Source organism: Salvelinus namaycush, chromosome 3 (assembly GCF_016432855.1).
Source record: "Salvelinus namaycush isolate Seneca chromosome 3, SaNama_1.0, whole genome shotgun sequence".
NCBI lineage: Eukaryota > Metazoa > Chordata > Actinopteri > Salmoniformes > Salmonidae > Salvelinus > Salvelinus namaycush.
Window position 1 is genome coordinate 73,472,628 of NC_052309.1, and position 23,614 is coordinate 73,496,241.

At 42.8% G+C, this 23,614-nt stretch overlaps 3 protein-coding genes across 4 annotated transcripts in view; 1 reads left to right on the forward strand and 2 right to left on the reverse strand.

Annotated features, from left to right (window-relative positions):
* Positions 1 to 4,715, reverse strand: part of LOC120037607 (histone acetyltransferase p300-like) — a 34,166-nt gene extending 29,451 nt beyond the window's left edge. Inside the window, exon 1 of the mRNA XM_038983606.1 lies at positions 1,541 to 4,715. Within this exon, the coding sequence (XP_038839534.1) occupies positions 1,541 to 1,634 (94 nt within the window). The 5' untranslated portion in view covers positions 1,635 to 4,715. The remainder of the gene's footprint in view (positions 1 to 1,540) is intronic.
* A 590-nt stretch (positions 4,716 to 5,305) lies between these two features.
* On the reverse strand, positions 5,306 to 12,016 carry LOC120037632 (xaa-Pro aminopeptidase 3-like). 2 transcript variants are annotated; one of them, XM_038983641.1, is made up of 10 exons: positions 11,685 to 12,016; positions 10,878 to 11,000; positions 10,262 to 10,669; positions 9,850 to 10,034; positions 9,712 to 9,774; positions 9,483 to 9,596; positions 9,217 to 9,302; positions 8,931 to 9,114; positions 6,354 to 6,474; positions 5,306 to 5,959 (listed from the first exon to the last, which is right to left on the reverse strand). In XM_038983641.1, the coding sequence occupies exons 1-10, from the start codon at positions 11,755 to 11,757 to the stop codon at positions 5,793 to 5,795; spliced, it is 1,524 nt and encodes a 507-aa protein (XP_038839569.1). In that variant the 5' UTR covers positions 11,758 to 12,016; the 3' UTR covers positions 5,306 to 5,792. The 2 variants fall into 2 exon arrangements, with proteins under 2 accessions (XP_038839569.1, XP_038839561.1); XM_038983633.1 differs by lacking the exon at positions 11,685 to 12,016 and having other exon boundaries at positions 10,262 to 10,991.
* Positions 12,017 to 12,159: 143 nt separating this feature from the next.
* On the forward strand, positions 12,160 to 18,810 carry LOC120037649 (hsc70-interacting protein-like). Its single transcript, XM_038983649.1, has 13 exons — positions 12,160 to 12,296; positions 12,626 to 12,760; positions 13,190 to 13,238; positions 13,330 to 13,414; positions 15,390 to 15,463; positions 15,695 to 15,761; positions 15,879 to 15,963; positions 16,063 to 16,173; positions 16,748 to 16,850; positions 16,957 to 17,073; positions 17,158 to 17,209; positions 17,433 to 17,635; positions 17,740 to 18,810. The coding sequence occupies exons 2-13, from the start codon at positions 12,651 to 12,653 to the stop codon at positions 17,869 to 17,871; spliced, it is 1,188 nt and encodes a 395-aa protein (XP_038839577.1). The 5' UTR covers positions 12,160 to 12,296; positions 12,626 to 12,650; the 3' UTR covers positions 17,872 to 18,810.
* The last annotated feature ends 4,804 nt before the right edge of the window (positions 18,811 to 23,614 follow it).

Sequence of the window (23,614 nt, forward strand, 5' to 3'; positions counted from 1 at the left end):
CAGAGTGGTTTGTTAGACCTGTGCAGAGCCTTTCCTAGAATTCCAGTAATGACTCAGTTGGTACAACAGAACTTGGATGACACTTAAAATCAGAGCTGTATGTTAAGAGAGAACATGCTTGTACAAGGCATATGCTTCATGTGTAATGGCGACTTGGTTGAGCTAGTACAGTACAGATTCTGATCTTTTGCCGAATTGTGGCCATAGTGTCCCAAAAAAGTTACATCTAGACTTCGTGTCATGTGAGAAATTGCATTGAAACGAAAGCTAAAACTTATGCAGGGACATATTTGGGCAATCCTGAATTGTTTAATATGTGGATAAAAGCATCCTGATGACAGACATCACATGGAGAAACAAACAAAATGGGGAATCGTGGGTGCCAACTACCAGCCAAGGCAGATGTTAACTCCTTTGAATACTACCCATTGAATAAATATGAATTGGATGCGTCAGGGAGTGGGGTCTGCATAATTAGAAAATCTGATGTGTTTTTTAATCTGGCCTATAATAATTTAAGCTTGACATTTAACTTTTACCATGTTTTCAAAGTATTCAAAGGCGTTAACATTGTATAGCAGTCCTGAAAATTAGGGGCAAAAAACAACGACAGGACTCAATGGTAGGAATAACGTCCAACACCACCTTATACTACAGTCCAAACAATTCAGACTTTAAAACAAAGGGTATGAAAAAGCTAGACACATGCATACAAACGCATAAAATAACATTACGCTGCTACATATGTAGCGACAAAAGGCACTACAACTTTCGTCTGCTCACGAGCAACTTGACTCTCGCTAGCAAGTGTAGCCACTAGACAACAATGCAGCAGTACACAACACACATAAGTGGTGATGGCTCGGTCACAACGCTAACTAACTGCCGTAAGTATAACAACACTTCAGACACCATGTTACAGCGAAGTTGTCTGAACAGGTTCAAATAAATGAACCCCTACACCAATCCAATACTGAAAATGTACATGGTGTCACCTCTCTGATAAGCTAGCTATGCCACCTTGCCCAAGATTGATAAGAGCTAACGTTCAGCTAGTTAGTTACACAAACATCAAAAGCATGCATCTTTATTGCTTGCAACGCTCAAGTTAAATATATAACGTTAGCTAACTAGCTGGCTATCCATAAATGGTAGCAAGCTGCAGCTAGTTAAATAGGAGAAGTAACGTTAGCTAGCTAAATTGGCCAACTAGCTACTGTAACTACCTAAAACATTCCAAAACTGTGAGTTCACAAGTTGCTATACGTGGACTATCCCATTGTTTCAAGCGGGCAGATAACTTCAGACATAGATAGCACTGGGAGGGCAATTAGCCAGTCTACTTTACTTTGACCAGTTGGGTAACAAGCAAACCTTTACTACTACCACCTAATTGGTAGCTAACGTTGGCATCACAACTTGGCTGATGATGGATGTGGCTCATTCATGTGAACTTAGTAAAACAAGCTGGTTAACTTGCTAGGTAATATAACATCCCTGAACAGCTAGGCAGGACTGTTATAGCATTTAAAATGTTTACCGTTTCCATCACTGGCGGAGACTGAGAGAGCAGGGGATGATAGTTTAGGCCTCTTGGCTGAAGGCGGGCCGGACTCCAGAACATTATCGGCCATATTTTTTCACGAATTAAAAAATAGCTATATATCCACAAAGGATTGGCTTATTCCCTTGTTTGCGTCTGAGTTCTTTCAAACTTCCCTTCTGTAAATGTTTGTGATTCTTCCCCCACCGTTTAGGGACGGTAGGGGGAAAGGAGGCAATTGCGATACACTCTTCCTTTCAGGGTTCCCACTCTCGATCTATGCTTAGCCGTCGCTATCAATCCCCCTCCCCTGTCGGAGATGTTGTTCCTTTATAGATTTCTCCGAGTTTAGAAGGAGGGAAGGTGGAGTCGATGAAAAAGACAAGCAAGTAGGCCTTCGACAATCTCATTTAGCCTCTTTGGCGTTGGAAAAATGGTCCCAAGACCTGTCCTCCATGGCAGCATCAGTCTTTTCCGCCATAGTCGCCGGCGAAATCGAGTGTTTAATTCTAGAGCACTCCACTCAGGGGTCGTGTCCAGGGAAGCAAAATGGGAAACGCGATAAAGAACGCAAGCAAACCGTACCCCAGTGGTAGGTACCTTTGGGGGCCTCGTCTCATGCAACAGTTATGAGGGACCCGAAAACGGATAAATCTTCCACTTTGTCTGAATTGCCATTACAGTCAATGCAATTTGATCCCAACATTACCACAAAGTAATGAGTTGTCAAATAATACAATTATGGCGTTAGGTCCTTAGTCTAATAAAAAAAACACGGATGAATGTGTCCGACAGTGACAGAATATCAAAATCATCCCCATACGTAAATTGGGATCGTCAAGAAACAAGAACTTGATAGGCTTATCTATATTTGGGGCTATGAAACCGGGATACCCAGTCCCAATGAGTGATAGTGGTTTAAGATGCATTTAAAGCATGGGTTAAAAACCTCATTCAACATTGAAAACAATTCGCATCGTCTTTTAGATAAATACCATTGTATAGGGGTGCAATTCAAATCTGAAAAAAATAATACAGTGACGCTGACTGATCAAGTTCCGTTCTCCAATAGATTGTACTACACCTATGGGCTCCTATTCGATAAATTAATTCCATGCATTTAATAAATTTCCCTTACCATCTACTTGTAGTCTACATCGTGACATTAGTTTGTTAGTTTGTCAATGCAAGGCACTGAATTGGAAAAAATAACGGACACTGAATGCACATTTGGATGTTGCACCCTTTGCGCGATTATGCCAATTACATGCAATGAGGTTAAATTGAAGCAATACAATTTTGAGCAATTAGTTTGTGTTATGACAAATCATTTAGGCTAAATTCTGAGATTTGATGTTGTAAAAATCGTTTGAGTTATAGCCCAGAATGTGCCAATTAATGTCCTATCAAATTGATTCAATTAGTCCTAGTTTTATTTTGCAGAGGACGTTTGGTTTACTTCCCCAAGTGTTGAGATTTAAAGCTTACCCAAGAAAGCTCTTCAAATGTAATCATATAACCTACTGCAATAAGATCACCATTGATTAAAAAGATGAAATTGGTTGATAAATATTGCAAGAAATCATCGGTCACTGCGTATGCTGATTTAGGTTGCAATGCAAGTGAAGAAAAAAATCCCGAACAAGAGAATACAGCGATGAGCGAAAATCTGATAAAGCGAGGGGTCGCTACAATATTATGGCTATTTTAGAAAAGTGTCAAGCTTCGTCCATAAAATAATGATAACACCCCCAAACATATGTGGTCCACAAAATCCTTTGAGTCTTTGTGGTGGTAAATGCCCCCCTTCACGATTATCCTAATTTATATTTTCCTTTAAACCTTCCTTTTACTCCCGCCTCAAATATCCAATATACAATTATCGGTATATTTGTCTATGCGGGCATTTTTTCATCTGTGGCGATGGGTAAATTATGATTTTTTTTTCATGTTGTATTTTTTCTTTCGCTCGCAGGTTTTTTTCTTCGTTAAATATATTGCCTTCTTCCGCCTCTCCTCTCCACTCCGTAAAAACACCCCTTCCTTGGATTTTCAGAGATTTTCCTTTTTTCACTCCCTCATTCTTCTCCTGCCTTATCTTTTATTTTTACTTTCTTCCCTCTTTTCGCACCGACACGACATCGCCACTCTTTCACCGGCGGGTCTTGGAGTCGCTATTATCGGCGCTGAAGTCGCTTTCTTTCTCGGTATCTCCTGCCTCTCTCGATCTGTCCGCACAAACAAAATGGCGGCTTGTTGTTTCTACTCCTCTGATACGGGGGAGGGTTGAGGTACAGCAACATTAGGCGTGAAGGGGGTTGGTACTCGGGTTTGCCCGGAAAATCCTTTCGAATTTTTTCGGAGCGGCAATACCAGTGTTATCATCTGTAGGGGGCAGTCGTTTTCCACCAACAAATCAGAATATATTTAAGAGGGCGCTTCGCTTCTATCGATACAAATAAGATTATCATTGCGGCAAACGATGCTCATATAGGCTTATATCAGGTGTCTCATTTAGGTAGATTTATGACCAACTGTTACAAATAATATAACTGAATATTCTGTTATAACAGCATTTTCAATTAGACATGACTACGTATAAAAACTAACACACACACAAATATACATTTTGTCTTCATCAATAAACTCATATCTCAAATCCCAATATTCCTAATAAATGAGACAATTCTTGCACAATAGAGCCATTATCTAATGCTCTCCTATCCTGCAAGGAACCTGTGAAATGTATTAGTTTGTGAGAACAGACATTTTCTTTTTATAATAGAAAAGACAATGAAAACATTACCACATTCAGATCCATGAGGAATAATCACGCAGTCCTCCAGAAACCCATATAATTAATTGGGAAAACAAGTGATGCTAGTGAATACATGGTAGTGGATGTACCACAGCCTGTAGTAAATGTTTCCTGCCAGTCAAAAGATACTGTGTTAAAAAGGGGGATTTTGTGTTGTTCATTGCCAGTTATAAACTGCGGCTCAACTCTCAAAGAAGTCTAAGAAACTGGACATTATTGTGGCTGCAGCAGAAACGTTTTTGGGACTTAAGGATTTTATACTGAACAAAAAATATAAACGCAACATGCAACAATTGCAAAGATTTCACTGAGTTACAGTTCATAGAAGGAAATCAGTCAATTGAAATAAATTCATTAGGCCCTAATCTATGGATTTCACATGACCCGGCAGGGGCACAGCCAATTGGGAGCCAGGCCCACCCACTGGAGAGCCAGGCCCAGCCAATCAGAATGAGTTTTCCCCCACAAAAGGGCTTTAATTACAGACAGAAATACAACCTCCCCCTTCTCAGACAATCCCCCGGCGAGAAGAAGCCAGATGTGGAGGTCTTGGTCTGGCATTGTTAAACGTGGTCTGTGGTTGTGAGGCCGGTCGGATGTACTGCCAAATTCTCTAAAACGATGTCGGAGGCGGCTTATGGTAGAGAAATTAACAGTAAATTCTCTGGAAACAGCTCTGTTTGGACATTCCTGCAGTCAGCATGCCAATTGCACGCTCCCTCAAAACTTGAGACATCTGTGGCATTGTGTTGTGTGACAAAACTGCACATTTTAGAGTAGCCTTTTATTGTTCCCAGCACAAAGTGCACCAGTTTAATGATCATGCTGTTTAATCAGCTTCTTGATATGCCACACCTGTCAGGTGGATTGATTATCTTTGCAAAGGAGAAATGCTCACTAACAGAGACGTAAAACACATTTGTGCACAAAATTTGAGAGCAATAAGCTTTTTGTGTCTATGGAACATCTCAGGAATCTTTTATTTCAGCTCATGAAACATGGGACCAACACTTTACATGTTGCGTTTATATTTTTGTTTAGTATACATCTGAAGCACTTGGAAGGGGTATTGGCGCCGGAAGACAGCCCGCCCTCCCAAGCTCCCCCTTAGCCTGTGTAGGGATCAGATTAGTTTATTTTTTAACAGTGAAGTTGTTTGATATATTTTATTTTTGGTAGTTTGTTAGTTTTTGTTGATAGTTCCGTTTTTTGGGGAAACCCTGTTTTCATCCCGCACAGTAGGTGGCGGGATGCCCATTAAATTGTGCAATCGCCAATATACCGAAGACGAACCCACTGAAATGTGACCCGTCACTCTTGAGAGGGATGAACACTCACTCTTGCTCACACTTAGCATTTGAGGAGTGTATACGGTCACACTCCAGTTGGGAGCAAGGTATATACCCTCCCCATGTCTAGTCTCTCTCCGCCCTAACTCTGTGCACATGCTCTTTCAACATCAGCAATGGTTTTGGGTGTGTCAGAGGACAGGATCAAGGGGTTTATCTCGTCTTGAATCACAACGTCGTCCTCTATTCTCACCCCAAGTCCACGGAATCGCTCTGGAACCTGGTCATCGTCCTCACATATGTACAGCCCTGAAAGAGAGAGATGGACTGGAGTGTAGTCACTTGATGCATTCATGCACACACATGCATTAAACACTGGAACAGTAGTGCTTCAGTGTTTGTATAGGAATCTCTGGCTGTTTCACTGGGAAGGCTGGGTTTACACTACACAAAACATTCTCCTTAGCAAAACATAAATGATGCTTGTGTAAAGTTACAAATTCTACCATGTAAACTATGTGGAGCCCACCGTGCGTGCGGTGAGTGGTGCAGTAATAAAGTGTTGCCTCTAAGGCAGAATACCCCTAGTGGAGTGTTAATCCAGCCTAAAAAGTGCACAGTTTGTCAATCAGTTGAATATGACTAATATGAAGAACTGAACTGTGTGAGTGAGAGATTGTACCCTGGCTCATGGATACAGTACCTGGCTCTATTGTGATTGCCATTCCAGGCTGGAGGGGCTGAGAGCGGGAAAGCTCAGGGGTATCGTGCACATCCATGCCCAGGTAGTGACCAACATGGTGGGGGCAGTAGCGCCTTGCCGCCTGGAAGCAGCAATACAGGTCACTGAAGCAACAAAGTACACTGCATGCTCAAGCGCTGAACTCAATGTGACTGTTTGATAGGGTCCCTTCTTTCAGTTCTTTATTTTGACATATTTGTCACATACAACAGATAGGTGCAGTGAAATGTGTTGTTTTACAGGGTCAGCCATAGTAGTACAGCACCCCAGGAGTAAATTAGGGTTAAGTGCCTTGCTCAAGGGCACAGTCAGATTTTTCACCTTGTCGTCTCAGGTATTTGAACCAGCGACCTTTCAGTTACTGGACTAACGCTCTGATCGCTAGGCTAACTGCCATCATGGGTAGGCCTAACACTTTATAATAACGGTCAGTAATAAACCATTTACAAACAGTTTGCTCAACATTTATTAATCATTACTCCAACATTAGTACATCACACTACTACAACAGTGTGATTGTTCTGGAATCAAATGTTCAATATATTTCCTTAAACATACTGTGTTGTGTTCTTATTCTTTTAACATTGACATGTTCTAGGCCAGGTTTTCCCAAACTAGATCACGACCCCATGTGTGGTCACCTGATTTGTAGTGGGATCGTGAGAGAATTCGCATTTAGTTAATAGAACCGGGGTTACATCAGTAACCACCGGTAGCTGCTAAATGCAGTTGTAATGAACAGAGCGGTTTCTGTTTTCTTCCTACAACCGAGTGGACAAGATTAGGCACTAAATCAGACTTGGGGTGATGTTCTTTTCTACACAGAAGATCATACAACATTATTGCCTGATAATCTTCTGAATTTCCCAATACCTTTGATATATTTCAGTCATTTCAAACCATACCGATTGAAATACTGTCAAAAATACTGTCAGACTGATTTGTAATAGACTGTCATAGCCCAATTTTAAAAAGTTTACATTGGCCGTTGATTACATTAAAAAAAAAAATTACAAGGCGGGGTTACTATTTTTTATTTTTTTTTATCAAAATGGGGTCGCAGGCCAAAAAAGTTTGAGAACCCCTATTCTAGGCCATTTTGAGACCATCTGGTACTGCTAGAATGCCTAGCATGGCAATGGCATGTCCATCTTTTGGTGAGAAATTACACTGGTCACTAAACATTTATTAAGAACTATAAATCGAGAAAGCAAACAGATATCAATCACTTCGGTGCCATTGCTGAAAGCTCCTCCACCACACACCAGTCTTGCTGAATGCCTTCTCTCCTACCCAGCCTCCCAACACAAGCGTCACCCAAGCAGGTGTGATACCTAGGCTACTCCTGTGGCGTGCTGCAATCCTTGTCCCCCACCTTTCGGTCTTCTCCCGACTACCACCCAGGTCTGATTATTGTGCAACCTCATAGGCCTAATATTTTAAAACGGAGTCTTAGAAAACATATGGCTATTTCTCACGTTGATCGTTAGACTACAAATGAACATGTTGCTATTGTCTACCCTAGACTCTTACACTGAGGATGATGAATTTAGGGCCCGATGCCTCATAAACGCGGTGAGATTTGAGTGTTTTTACAATGTTGCATCCTGGGAGAAACGATATGCTTTCCCAAGTATTGCACTAGAGAACTCTACTTGTTTTTCACACTCGACACGGAAAAACTGCACGCTTGCGTTACATGTCTAGATTGTTCTGTCGGTAATTAACCATGTCTCTGGAATGTACGCACCTTTTGAAATCAGTGGTGTTAAAGACTGATTCTAGTACTGTCTGAATCAAAATGTAAAATTCGATCTAGACTTGCCATTATTTTTGCTGCTTTTAAAAATGTTTATTTAACCTTTATTTAACTAAGCAAGTCAGTTAAGAACAAATTCTTATTTAAAATGACGGCCTACCCCGGCCAAACCCTAACCCAGACGACGCTAGGAAAATTGTGCGCCACCCTATGGGACTCCCAATCACGGCCAGTTGTGATACAGCCAGAAATCAAACCAGTGTCTGTAGTGACACCTCTTGCACTGAGATGCAGTGCCTTAGACCGCTGCGCCACTCGGGAGCCAATTTACTGTCAGGAAATGTGCAATCAAACTCAGATCCTGACATTTCTTACCCATATGAATTAAAAAAGGTCAATGGTCTGAAGTTTCAGCACATAAATTTAAGGATTATAATGGACCTAAATGGTTTATTACTGAACGTTATTAGTATTAAAGTGTTTGTTATCCAATAGGGTTTTTGATAAACAGCATTAACCTCTAATACCCTTTCCTAGCCATTGAGTCTACGTGGTTAAGTCCCCTTAAGCCACAAAATATAACCTATTACTTTCAATTAAATATTACTATTAAAACATTTGAGTTAATAAGTGATATATTATAATTTACGTTGATGCTAAACACACTTCAGTTATCTATGCATGCATTTGATACCATTATCAGGTAACCTGGACATGGAGTTATTTTCTCCAACCATGGAACTACTTTGAGCAGAAGGACACAGCGACACTGAGCGTACCTTAAGTGCATCAGCATCACTGGTGGAGCCCTTCACGATGCCCAGCTGTTTGAGTTGGCGTCCCAGCAGAGCCAACATGGTGCTGTAGATGTGGTCCAGACTAACTCCTGGGGAGCACAGAGACAGACAGGCCTTCTGCACCTCCAACACCCCCTCATACAACTCTGCCTGGGCAGGGCTGAACCTGGGCTCACCATGCAAGAGAGGGGTAGAAAAGGAGACTTCATTAAAAGGATGGAGAGAAGGAGCGAATATCCAAAATGGTATCTCTGTTGATGCAACTTACTTTCCGTTCACCGGCCAGGTGCGAGTAATATCACTGACATAACAAAAGTATTCACACCCTCCATCAAGTAGCACCATCTCCCCATTCTGAGAGAAAGAAAAGACAAGGAATTGGGCAAAGTCTTGTTTGTCTGGACACAGACAGAGTTACTGGTATAGATGTAGTATGTACCATCGTGGCAAACCTGGGGTGTTAATAATTCTAAAACTTCTGACCTCAGAATTGTGGGCCCACATTCAGCAGCAACATTACATATGTCCCTTCACCTTGACAATCTGGTTGTTGTTTATGTAATGAAGTGTATTGGCTCGGTTTCCACCAGCAACCACAGGAGGATAGGCCAAGAAATTGGCTCCATGGGCACGGCACTCAAAATCAAACTAGGATTGAGAAAGAGATTCACATTAACATTTCATCATTATTGTTGCTACCATAGGTGTTAAACCATATGACAACACACCATAATTATAAAGTGTCTAAAGACCTGAAACTCACTTTAGCATACAGTAGAGCTTCATCAATGTCACCATGAGACATACCCATAGTCTTCTTGAATGCCTGAAAGAGGGGATGCAGAGGGTTTACGTGAACAGTTGAGAGTGCTTCACTCATGGCGTGTGTGAGGTGACTCACCTGTGCTGTGATGCGACCAGCCTCCTTCATAAGAGCCACCTCGGCTGGGCTCTTGAGGGCCCTGAGGGAGTGTGTAAGGGGTCTGAGAGAGCGCACCATGGGCCCCCCTTCCAACAGGGGCCAAACATGGGTCTGGTGGAGCCCAGGGTGGCAGGGCTTGGAGCCATCATACCACACAGTGCTACCTGAGAGAGAGGGAACAATCAGAGTAAAATTGTTAGTGATATAGTTTGTCTAATTTCTTTACATCACTTTGAAATGGTTCAAACAGTTGCATTTGTTCAGAATGAAAATTTGATCCACAATTTGGAGCTACGTTCCTCAGGCTTTTAATCCCTAATCTTTCATCCCAAGAGTAACATTTACTCTAAAATATGTATGTTCAAATGACTTTCCCCTAGTTACCCCCTACCTTTAAGGCTTTTGAGTACAAGTCCCAACTCTTCTGTGCAGTGGACCCTCTCCACCCCCGTCAACGCTGCCGCACCGTCCTTCCCTGACCTGGGCCCATCCCACAGCTCCCTGGCCGGGTCCCTGCGGGGTACAAAGAGGATGGCCTGGTCCGGGCGGCCGGTACCACACAGAACCAGGGCGCTGTCTGGCTCAAGGATGCCTGTGAGGTAGAGGAAGTCCTGGTTCTGGTGGAAGGGGTAGGGGATGTCATTGGTCATGTAGCGGATTGGGTGGGAGAGGACAATGACGAGGTGTTTGTTGGACGAAGCAGTGGGTCCCAGCCGATCTGCCTGAACCTCGATTAGAGAGGCCAGTCTTTGCCGACGGAGATCAAACTCTGTTTGGGTTAAGCCAGGGGTCACCTCACCTGTGACAGAGAGCAGGAAGGGGAAGAAGTTATAAACCCACCATTCAAAACTCCCTGAAGCGACTGCACTGTACTCAGTGCAACAGTATTCATAGCCATAGTTTGTGATTGTGAATAAGATAACAATGAGCTTTGATTTCAGGTAAATGCTGTAGAGTAACTGATTGGCAGAAATGGGACATAGCTGTATGCCCATGAGTACATAAACCATTTTTTATGAAGTGTGGATGAGTGAAGGGGCTTAGCTGGCCGAGGTATCTTGGTGGAACCTTCTGCGGTTTCCACCCTCCTGGTTTAACGGAGACATTCCGGCATGGGCACCACAGATGACCTGCAGAGAGGTTACCAGTGAGGGGAAAGTTTGCTAATAAATTCACAGTTCTTTTTCACCTAGGTCTTAAAGAATCTTCCACAATCAGTTGGCCATACAAATCTACATTATTTAAGACTTATACATGACATTATAAGTTGATCCTATAATAAAGGTATGACATATTATTGGGGAATAACATTTACATTTAAGTCATTTAGCAGACGCTCTTATCCAGAGCGACTTACAAATTGGAAAGTTCATACATATTCATCCTGGTCCCCCCGTGGGAATTGAACCCTGGTCCCCCCGTGGGAATTGAATCCACAACCCTGGCGTTGCAAGCGCCATGCTCTACCAACTGAGCCACACGGGAATAACATGCATTATGCCTTCCATCTTGCTGAGGCAAGCATTTGTGTTATACAATGTGAAATTAGCTTGCATAAATCATGGGGAAGATCTCAATTGCATACTCCACGCGTCCTCTAAACCCCATTGGATGAGAAAGCAAGAGGTCCCTCCCCTCGGACCTTCTCCTCCAATAGGATTTGAGAAAAGGACGCCAGGAGTACACAATTGTGATCTTGACCCTGACTACAGTAGTAAGATAAGCTAATTTGTCTGGACAGTGGCAAGATATAAAAATGACCTTCTACCATTGTAATAAATTAAATACAAATAACCAAATATTTCACCACTCACCTTGACTCCAAAACTTTGAGTGTGACACCAATTGGGTAGCGGATCTGGTCAAAATGTTAGATGAGGGCAACATTGTTGCAAGTCGGTCAGACTATCAGCAACAGTTAACTCCCATCATCATGATGCCACAAGTGGTGGCGCTAAATTCTATTGAGGTATACACAATTACATCTAATATAAATACTTTAGCAGACTAAAAATCAAACAAACTATATAAAACGACTACCTCTTCATACGACAGCCAACATGTAGGAATTTGTGACTATATCATGTCGATAAATGCGTCTGTCCGTCTGCCGTGCTTGTGAGGTGACAAGTTTCAGCCTCCTCTGTAAGACAATCGTTACCATTGGTGGAAATACAATATTAGGTTTTTTGATTGGATAGCAATTATATGACCTCTTTTGTTTGCGACTTGATCCATTCACGCAGGACCTCATCGCTTGTTTTGTTTGTCATATGTTTATATCTAATTAATGCCTGCGTTAAAAAAAGAAAATCTACGGAACAACATACACCATCGACTAGTATTTTAAAGCGATTGTTGTGGAGGCTTGGTTGCACCCCTCTACTCGAAGCTACCCGTCGTTGAAGAGCTGTCTGGTCATACAGGTAGCTAATATAACCCTCATATACTGTGTTTTATTGGAAATAATTAGCCTTTCTGGTTTGTTTTCTCTTTATTTTATCATGCATTCAAATAATCCCCACGGCATGACTAACTCGACAGAATTCCAGAATATTCTATCCTCACAATCCATGCTACATTTCTGCACGTGCCCTGGGACAAACTATGTTTTCTGAGATAAAGGAGTTAGCTAGTTTACTAATAATAGTAAATGAGGCTGTGCAGCACAAGTGTATGCTATCAATGTTCATATTTAACTAGCTACCTAGCTAGCAGTTTCATTTTTACTTCCTCGCACTTTCTTGTTGTGTAGCGTGTGCTGGACCTGTGAAGTGAGAATGGACCCGCGGAAAGTGCATGAGTTGAAGGCCTTCGTGAAGTTGTGCGACGAAAATCCCTCCATATTGCACCTTCCCGATCTCGGCTTCCTCCGGGCCTGGTTGCAAGGGTCAGTTGATAATCCTTCTGTTTATCGCATAGCGTCAAGCGTGCACTTGCTCTTTATCGTCAAAATTAGCGGGCCACTATCTGTTAGGATTCGGATCAACCCATGTTCAAAACCCGGTTTATTCCCCGGATATCAAGAGTATTAGAGTTAAATGAATGAAGTCATTGTTAATGCATTTTCGTGTGATTTTTGTTGTTGCCAATTCTCCAACTACCCTGAAAGGGAATGCCGCAGTTACACCCACTCGCTGCTGCTAAGTATCAGGCATATTTCTCTCTGTCTGATAAGTCAGTACAACGTACTTTATTAATTGAATAAAAAATATAAATTCCTACTGTACTAAGTAATACACCAACATGTACTGGCAGTAGTTGGCAAAATTGAAAGGCTTATATTGGAAACATTTAAAGAAGATAATCTGTTTTTCAGAATGGGAGCTACAATTCCACAAGCCCCCCAAAATGACTCTTCATGCAAGGTATAAGTATGACTTGTTTCATATATCCATCCAGTTGCTATATTTGACAGCCTACCAGTACAGTTCAGCCAATAAAACAAATTCATTTCAGGGTGGGTGTCCATGTGCTGGCGCTCCTCCCCCTGCCTCTGCTCCTGAGCCCCATGCCCCCTCTGAGAGTGAGGAGAGTGAACTAGGTATGTCCATGGCAGCTTTCTCACACCTGGCCCACACATTTTCCCACAGTCACCCATTGAGTTCGTAAAGAAAATGGGTACACAGGCCAAAGGGTTATTGTCCTCTGAAAAGGAAATTATTTTTTAGACTCGCACACCATACCAATAAATCATCACCCAGACATTTACAGTTCCATTCCATCTAATGCATTCAGTGATACAGTGAAGACCGCAGATCAACAAACAATGCGTTGCATGACCACACAGTTAGTAACGCTGCCTTATAAACTGATTGCCAAGCTCTTGAGCAGTGCTTATACAACCAGTGGATGATTATAGCATGTAGCATGTAGATCTTGGTGGGGCAAAAAAAAAAAATTGCACCACTAAACGATACATTAATTGCACCTTAATGGTGACAAACGGTGCCCACAAACTGTTAGGGCCTACATAAAGCTGTCCCTACAGCAGGTCCAACCCCTTACCACTGCTACACCTGGCTATCAGCGGAGCCTTATCTGGCAGCGAAACAGTTCATTCAGCCTCATTTACTGCCTTTAAAAAAAACAGCTGATATGACTGACTTGCTTAAGCAAATGTGGTTTCTACTGACAATTGAGATGTACAAACTATAGCATAAGGGGACGACAAGCGGATAAGAGGTAATTGGTCATTTCGATTAAGACATTAATGAGCGAACCAGGACGGATGTAGTCAATATAACTATTTGTTCTGCACTTTTGAAATGTACAGCGACAGAACATGGGCCGTTCTTAGTGTTTTCCCTGTACACCAAATCAGAACCGTAGGATAAATAAAAGGGGCATATAAGCACACAATGAAAGCTCTTACAATATTCGATGATGACATTTCTCAAAAACAGGTTATAGGCTACATGTGCACCACCGAGTCAGAACAGTAACTTTAGGTGAAATTAAGATGTGAAAATAGACCAAATTATTAGGGTGAGGCACACGGGCTACTAACAGCTTACTACACAACATATACTTAATATTACTTTCTTAGCTAGTATACAAATCTCCCTAGCATATTACATAATTTATGCAGCAGCATATAATACATTTTTGGACTCACCTTGTTGTGATTTGCTCACTTGAAAAGGAAGGTGGTGTGGCGGTCCTTCGCAGGCAAATTTTGTCATCAAAGAAAGACCGAGGCCGGATTTACAATTCCGATTTGGATGACCGTTCAAAACTCGTTTATTCCCGACTTCCCAGTTGCAATGCTTGCAGTTAGCCACTGTCACAAATTCCTTCCAAACCACTCATTGTTGAATTTGCGATTTCCAACTTGTGTAATGTTTATGGCTGATGAGCACCGATACGTTTTATCTATTAAAGGTTAAATTTAAAAAAAATACATTTAACTATAATTTCTCCATTTATTTTCATATTACAACGATTAAAAATTATTTGCCAGTAGATTGTCGAATTGATGACTGCTAGCTAAGATTTTGAAAGTAAGATGTTGACATGATCAGTCCAATCAAAGCTACTGTACATAACGTGATTTGACGTCATTTTATCTGTGGCCAATGACCTTGAGCCTTCTTGGAAGGGCACTACTAATGTAATTTTATGCAGGAGCCAAAGGGCTTGAATTTGATGTCTACCCTTACTACTTGGTTGTGACGTAGTGTCCAAGTGAGTGACAGAACACTGAGCCAATCACGGCGCAACTCTTCTATTTTCTGCTGGCTTGCCCCACCGCCACAGAAAGCACTGAGCTAGGCTGAAAGACCATATTTGTATGCGGATTTATTAACTCAATGATATATATATATTTATTTAACATTGTTTGCAAACTGATATGTCACTCGTATTAATGCCAAAATAACATTTTAAAACAGGCAAGCCCACAAAAAAATGTGGGGCTCAAAACAGGTGGGGCAGGTGGAATTAGACGCGCAAGCTTTCAGTGTCTCTCATATCTGCTAAAATTCTGAAGTGCTTTGTGGATCCCCTTGCTTCTTCAGAGATCGACCAAGATGGGGTGATTGAGCCAGACACAGATGAACCTCAGGAGATGGGAGACTTTGAAAATCTGGAGGTGAGAATATTTACTCTACTGAAGACAAATCCGTTATTAATATAACTTAAGGATGGGAGAGTGCATGAAGTGCTTTTCATTTGGGGAGTTTCTGCAGATGAGAACTAATGAGAAATGCATCTAGTGAGCATGCAAGCCCTGAAAAAGACTGCTTGAAATTTCCCAGCCAAAGCAGAAGACCACATGGCATCTCATGTCTTGCAGATACATAGTATGTTCTTATTCCTTTAGGTGACAGAGGAAATGATGGACCAGGCCAACGAGAAGAAGATGGAAGCTATCGAAGCGTTAGGAGAAGGTGGGTTGGTTGTTCTAAGGTTCTTGCATTAACATTGCCCTGACCTTGTAGTAAATCAGGAAGACATTTTAATGACCAGTGGTTATAATTATCACTTTTTGGTGCTGTCAAATACAGGTGAGTTGCAGAAAGCCCTGGACCTCTTCACTGAAGCCATCAAACTCAATCCACGGGTAGCTATCATGTATGCCAAGAGGGCTAGGTGAGTCCCACGGCTAGACTTAACAATGCCATACCACATGATGTGCTCTAGTACATGATCACGTAGTATTCATACAGACTGACGTATGTTCTTTGCCAGCGTCTACATCCGGATGCAGAAACCCAATGCAGCTAAGCGGGACTGCGACAGAGCCATTGACATCAACCCAGATTCTGCACAGCCCTACAAGTGGAGGGGGAAAGCTCACAAGTATGCTGCTAGATAGGCTGCATATTCAATCTCTTCAGACACAATGCAGTTGTATATGATTTATAAGTAATACAATATAGGGGGGTGCCGAGTAGTCGGACAAAATGAGTATCGTAAGGGATATTGGCAATTTTCTGGATACGATTATGATCAGGGTATTTTTATTATCCGTGATTGGAAAAAAATACATTTGAGTGTCAGCACACATCTTTCTCAAGTTAGTCAGTCATGTGCAAGGTTCTACATGGTCTAAATAACTCAACTGGCTGGCTGTCTAAAGAAAAAGCCTGGCTGTACGTTGATCATGCTGCTCTGATTGGATAGAGTGAAGTTGTATTTCTCTGTCCACTCACGTCATAATTTCACAAGATCAGTTTTCCTTGCATATTTTTCGGTCTGATCATTTAGATTGCTGCTGCCTGCTACTATGATAAATCACATGGTGAGGACGTTTGCTATCAAGATATGATCCGACTATCAACTGTCAATATACAGATACGATTACGAGTATGGCCATTTTGGCACACCCCTAATACAATACTTTGATTGAGTCTCTTTCCTCTTTGTGTGTCAGGTTGCTGGGGCACTGGGAGGAGGCAGCGAAGGACCTGGCCACTGCCTGCAAACTGGACTACGACGAGGATGCCAGCGCTATGCTGAAAGAGGTCCAGCCCAAGGTACCCAGCCACTAACTGTCTTTTTGAAACCAGAGCAGTTTCAAGGTTGTCTGGTCAATCAGTGTCTTCTGGTCTGACTTTCAACTCATGCTCTTTCTCTCCTCAGGCTAATAAAATCATTGAGCACCGGCGCAAGTATGAGCGCAAGAGGGAGGAGCGAGAGATCAAGGACAGGAAGGAGAGGGTAAAGAAAGCGAGGGAAGAGCATGAGAAAGCTCAGAGGGTGAGTGTTTGGTGCAAGAACAGAGAGAATAAGAATTTCAAAATAGTGTCTCAACGTTAAAACATTTTTTTTTACTCTGCACAGGAGGAGGAGGCTAGACAAGCAGCAGGAGGAGGTGGCTTCCCAGGTTTCCCAGGTAAGAGAGGGAATATGGGTTCATGAAATGTCTTGACGATAAGTTGATTAGCTCAATCAGGTTTGTCTGTGCAGGGCTTGAACAAAGGCCTGTAATCCATGGCCCTGTAATTCTCCAGTACCTGGGCTGGTGACCACTGCTCTACATTATCTGACCATCACCCAAGGGTCCATTTGGAGCCCTGTAATCGCATTAATCGTGGGTTCCTTGTCTCATGCTGTAGGTGCTGGCGGTTTCCCAGGGGGTGCTGGCGGTTTCCCAGGGGGTGCTGGCGGTTTCCCAGGGGGTGCTGGCGGTTTCCCAGGGGCTGCTGGCGGTTTCCCAGGGGGGGCTGGCGGTTTCCCAGGGGGGGCTGGAGGCTCTCCTTTCGGCATGCCTGGTCTGGGAGAGCTCTTTAATGACCCGGAGGTGCTCAACGCCATGAAGGTACGACGCTCCTTAAATTGAAGTGTTTGCAGTCTTAAAGTTAGCCCTTGGATTCCATGTCAGTATCCATATCTAATCCCATCTCTCCTGTGTTTTTTCTCCAGGACCCTGAGGTGATGGCAGCTTTCCAGGATGTGGCTCAGAACCCAGCTAACATCGCCAAGTACCAGGGTAACCCCAAGGTCATGGCCCTCATCACCAAGCTGAGTGCCAAGTTCGGGAGCCCTTCGCCCTAGAGGAGAGGAGGTGAAGAAAAAAGAGGGGCGATTTTAAAAAGAGGGGAGCGGGAAGAAGAACGATTGGCGGGAGAGTAGCAAATGGATGTCGTCAGGTGTTGGGAGAGCTAAAAAGCTTATTTGAGATTATTCCACTGTGTATGGATCAAATGGGTAATGTTGATTGGCAGATGGGTGAAGAGGAGACTAGAGGCATGCAGCAACTTTTACACTAGACAAGGGTTTGTGGAGGGGGGGTCAACAGCAACTCTTATACTGTATGTTCTTAAATGGAGCCCACCTATTTGGGGCTGTTAGCTCTTAGTGGTTACTCAAGCCAACTCATGGACACTGATGGGAGCACTACTGGTTAATGATGGGGAATCAAAACAGCCTGTCAGAGCCTTCTCATTTAGAATTCCCATTGACTCCTCTTCCCACCCACCCCATCCGTTGTTGTTTTTTACCTGAATCTGGAATAGTCAAACAGGACTCACACATTAGACACCAGTTCTGAGGACATTATTATATGGAATTGTCATCTTCTGTGTTCTCTATTGAGCCATTTAAAACTATGGCTATTTGTTTTCTATCAGGAGTGGATGTGGTAAAGCTATTTCCCTCAGGTTTTCTGTTTTACTCACTTTCACTGTAACGTAAATTTTTTAAATATCTGACTCCTTCCAAATGCAAAAAACAAGTAATATTACTCTTTTGTTTGATTTTGAAACCGTAATGGAAATATCAATTCGAATCAATAAATATTTGGTTGTTGCAAATTATTGTCATGGTGGTTTTAATCAGATGAGTTGGTCATTAAAATGTCAATTCCCATTATTCCCCATGGTGAACACAGATCATGGCATTAGGAAAACGTTGCTTCATTTCACCAGTTCTGAATGCCCTTGGTGCATTTGTCAATTAATTCCCATCAAGTTATCATTAAACTACTTGTCAAGAGTGTGTGTACATTTTTGGCTACAATCAGAATGCCTCATGTCACATTTATTTGTATATATCCACCAGTGGAGGCTGGTGAGTGGAGGATGGCCATAGTAGTAGCTGGAATGGAGTAGATGAAATGTCATGTGTGGATGGAGTGTTTCATTCCATTCCAGCCATTACTATGAACTGTCATCCCTTCACCAGCCTCCACTGATATCCACTGTATGAATCGTGTTGGTTCCTATTTCAGTCATGCATATGTTCACGTGGGTGAAACAAACACCCTAACATATTGGTTGACAGTAGAGCCTCCCACAATGCAGGCGATGGTTGCAGAATGAAGTTGTTGAAGAGCAACTACAGAAACTTGCAGGGATACTGTATATAATGATGAGATAGATGGCTGGCCTCCGCCCTAACAAACATGTAGGCATGCGCAAGTCAGACAATTATCTCCATAATGCTTCGAAAGGCAGTGGCCATCACTGGGCGCGTTCGTCATTGCAGACGATTTTAAAAGCAAGGCGTGACTGACTCATTTACAAATCACCTTGCATCATAAATAACTATTTAATGTTATTTGTAGATAAGTCGGTCGGTCACAATCTACCCATGATAGATCACCGTGTTGATGCTATAGAACACGTTTCCATCCACACTTTTATGTTTAAAAAAAAATGAAAAGACAGCTCTGATGGAAACAGGAGGTTTCGGTATAATTGTAAAAATGCTACTGATAATTTGTTAGTATGACATGGTGGATCTTGTTGTGAAAATGGCGATTGAAACGCCTTTATGCACAAATATTGATATAAAAACCATCAAAGTAAACTGGGAAACCCGCTGATACGGTGTGTGGTCCTCCCACTACGACTCCAGAAACAGTTTATTATGCTAAAATGCATGCAGTTTATTAGGCTAAAATGAAATAATGTATGATGAACTTCAAAGGGTGATGAAAGTGCACGGTGATCTTGATGCTCCTTTCCAATAAATATTGAGGATCTAATTGTGGTGAGATGATGATAGATGCTTGACTGCTGTTTTAAATAAAATAGTATCGCTCTTATCCAGAAAAAGATCCCACATTGTCTAGCGTATTTTTTTGTCGACATTTGGACAGTTTAACGTAACATTTTCTGTTTCCATCAGGCCTGTCATTACACTTTACTCACATAAAAAATTGTAAGGAAACCTGGTTACTGGTGGGAAAATGCGTATATTTTCTTTATGCGGATTTTAGAACATAAACATGTAAACCTGTCGCCAATTGGATAGAAGCCTAGCTACTGACTAATTGGGCCTTGTGGCCTCCAGCCTGTACCACAGGTGATCTCACTGCTGTGGCCGGGATTTTCCCTGGCTATTTGTCTTCCTGCTGGGGATTACCATCTGTTCGTAGTACTGTCGGCTGTTCGTGCACACACTTTTTTGTTTGTTGTTGAGGCAAATCGAAGTTCGGTAGCTGAAATCTACCTGCTTCCTCAGTGATTGGTCAACAGTACTACTCCGAGTAGGAGTACGAACGCAATTACTTTTCACTCGGTTTAAACTACTCCTACTTTCCCGGTTTAAACTACTCCGAGTAGGAACCGGTTTGCCTCGTGGCCGTGAGCCAGGTGCCCGCTCTGGCTGACAGCAAAATCGTCTCAAAACAAAAGTGACATAATTAAGCACATGGAGTGATGAGTAGGATTCTGTGATTTTACATTTTAAAAAACGCTTAATCTGCCATCAAAATGAAAAGTAGTTTGAAAATTCAAAATGTATTTTATGTAAAAGAGATGTTTCTGGAAAATGCACCATGCTGCCTTGTTGACAATATGACCGAGCCGGCGCAGATTACTGTTTGATTTAAAAAGTGCCTCCCCCCTCCCCGTTTCCGCCTAATGACGTGTCAGGCCATTGCCCGGTTCAACCTGGGCCAGGGTAATATAACTCCCTCAGTGGGAAATATGTACAGGATTCTTTAATGAAGTGTTTGTTGTCATTAATTCAATGAGAAGACTTGTTTTCGTGCAAATTTTTCCATTTGAGAAATACTGCACCAAACATCTTAATATGTAAAATTTCGCGTCTGAGACCTCGTCGGCAAAAACATCTAAACGAATTACAGATTTCTTGATTTAGTTTAGATTAACTATTTTGAGGAAGCTATGTTGTTGCTATATCATCGCAAGAGGGACACTGTAATATTGCCACTGTAACAGTGCCACAAAGGCCGCGGCCCTTGCAGAGCAAGGTGCAACACTACTTCTAGGTTTCAGAGCAAGTGACGTAACTGATTGAAACGCTACTAGCGCGTACCCGCTAACTAGCTAGCCATTTCACATCCGTTACACCACTTAAAAAACATTTAAAAAGGACTGCCTTTTGAAAAGCAACGAATCACTTTGAAAACGGCCTATGTTGCATCGAGTTGAGTCAGAAACAGTTATTCGAATGTCAAAATTGACAACAACGTGTAAATAAAATAATTTTGATAATAATAAACATCTCTGCGTCACAACGGATAAATGAAGGTTGGGTTTTGATTTGAAGGTGTCCATTTGGCCACTAATGGCGTGAACAGCTGCAGTGATTAGCTGCAGTGATTGCTCTCTATCCAATAGTATAGACCAGGGTTTCCCACTCTGTCCCCGAGACTCCAAGGGGTGAACATTTTGTTTTTTGCCCTAACGCTACACAGCTGAAGGGAGTATACGAGGCACAGACGTTGTCTTCGCCTAGCCGAGTTCTACTAAACTCAGCAACAACAAAAAACGTCCTCACTGTCAACTGCGTTTATTTTCAGCAAACTTAACATATTTAAATATTTGTATGAACATAAGATTCAACAACTGAGACAAACTGAACAAGTTCCACAGACATGTGACTAACAGAAACGGAATAATGTGTCCCTGAACAAAGGAGGGGAGGTCAAAATCAAAAGTAACAGACAGTATCTGGTGTGGCCACCAGCTGCATTAAGTACTGTAGTGCATCTCCTCCTCATGGACTGCACCATATTTGCCAGTTCTTGCTGTGAGATGTTACCCCACTCTTCCACCAAGGCACCTGCAAGTTCCCAGACATTTCTGGGGGGAATGGCCCTAGCCCTCACCCTCCAATCCAACAGGTCCCAGATGTGCTCAATGGGATTGAGATCAGGGCTCTTTGCTGGCCATGGCAGAACACTGACATTCCTGTCTTGCAGGAAATCACCCACGGAACGAGCAGTATGGCTGGTCAATCAATCAATCAAATGTATTTATAAAGCCCTTCTTACATCAGCTGATGTCACAAAGTGCTGTACAGAAACCCAGCCTAAAACCCCAAACAGCAAGCAATGCAGGTGTAGAAGCACGGTGGCTAGGAAAAACTCCCTAGAAAGGCCAGAACCTAGGAAGAAACCTAGAGAGGAACCAGGCTATGAGGGGTGGCCAGTCCTCTTCTGGCTGTGCCGGGTGGAGATTATAACAGAACATGGCCAAGATGTTCAAATGTTCATAGATGACCAGCAGGGTCAAATAATAATAATCACAGTGGTTGTAGAGGGTGCAACAGGTCAGCACCTCATGAGTAAATGTCAGTTGGCTTTTCATAGCCGATAATTCAGAGTATTTCTACCGCTCCTGCTGTCTCTAGAGAGTTGATAACAGCTGGTCTGGTACAGGTAGCACGTCCAGTGAACAGGTCAGGGTTCCATAGCCACAGGCAGAACCGTTGAAACTGGAGCAGCAGCACGACCAGGTGGACTGGGGCCAGCAAAGAGTCATCAGGCCAGGTAGTCCTGAGGCATGGTCCAAGGGCTCAGGTCCTCCGAGAGAGAGAATTAGAGAGAGCATACTTAAATTCACACAGGACACCGGATAAGACAGGAGAAATACTCCAGATATAACAGACTGACCCTAGCCCCCCGACACATAAACTATTGCAGCATAAATACTGGAGGCTGAGACAGGAGGGATCATTGTCTGGTGGCATTGTCATGCTGGAAGGTCATGTCAGGATGAGCCTGCAGGAAGGGTACCAAATGAGGGAGGAGCATGTCTTCCCTGTAACGCACAGCATTGAGATTGCCTGCAATGACAACAAACTCAGTCCGATGATGCTGTGACATACCGCCTCAGACCATGACGGACCCTCCTCGTCCAAATCGATCCTGCTCGGTATAACGCTCATTCCTTCGACGATAAATGCGAATCCGACCATCCCCTCTGGTGAGACAAAACCGCAACTCGTCAGTGAAGAGCACTTTTTGCCAGTCCTGTCTAGTCCAGCGACGGTGGGTTTGTGCCCATAGGCGACGTTGTTGCCGGTGATGTCTGGTGAGGACCTGCCTTACAACAGACCTACAAGCCCTCAGTCCAGCCTCTCTCAGTCTATTGCGGACAGTCTGAGCACTGATGGAGGGATTGTGCGTTCCTGGTGTAACTCGGGCAGTTGTTGTTGCCATCCTGTACCTGTCTTGCAGGTGTGATGTTTGGATGTGCCGATCCTGTGCAGGTGTTGCTACACGTGGTCTGCCACTGCGAGGACGATCAACTGTCCGTCCTGTCTCCCTGTAGTGCTGTCTTAGGCGTCTCACAGTACGGACATTGCCATTTATTGCCCTGGCTACATCTGCAGTCCTCATGTCTCCTTGCAGCATGCCTAAGGCACGTTCACACAGAAAAGCAGGGAAAGCTTGAATATTCCAGAAAATGATGTCATGGCTTTAGAAGCTTCCGATAGGCTAATTGACATCATTTGAGTCAATTGGAGGTGTACCTGTGGATGTATTTCAAGGCCTACCTTCAAACTCAGTGCCTCTTTGCTTGACATCATGGGAAAATCA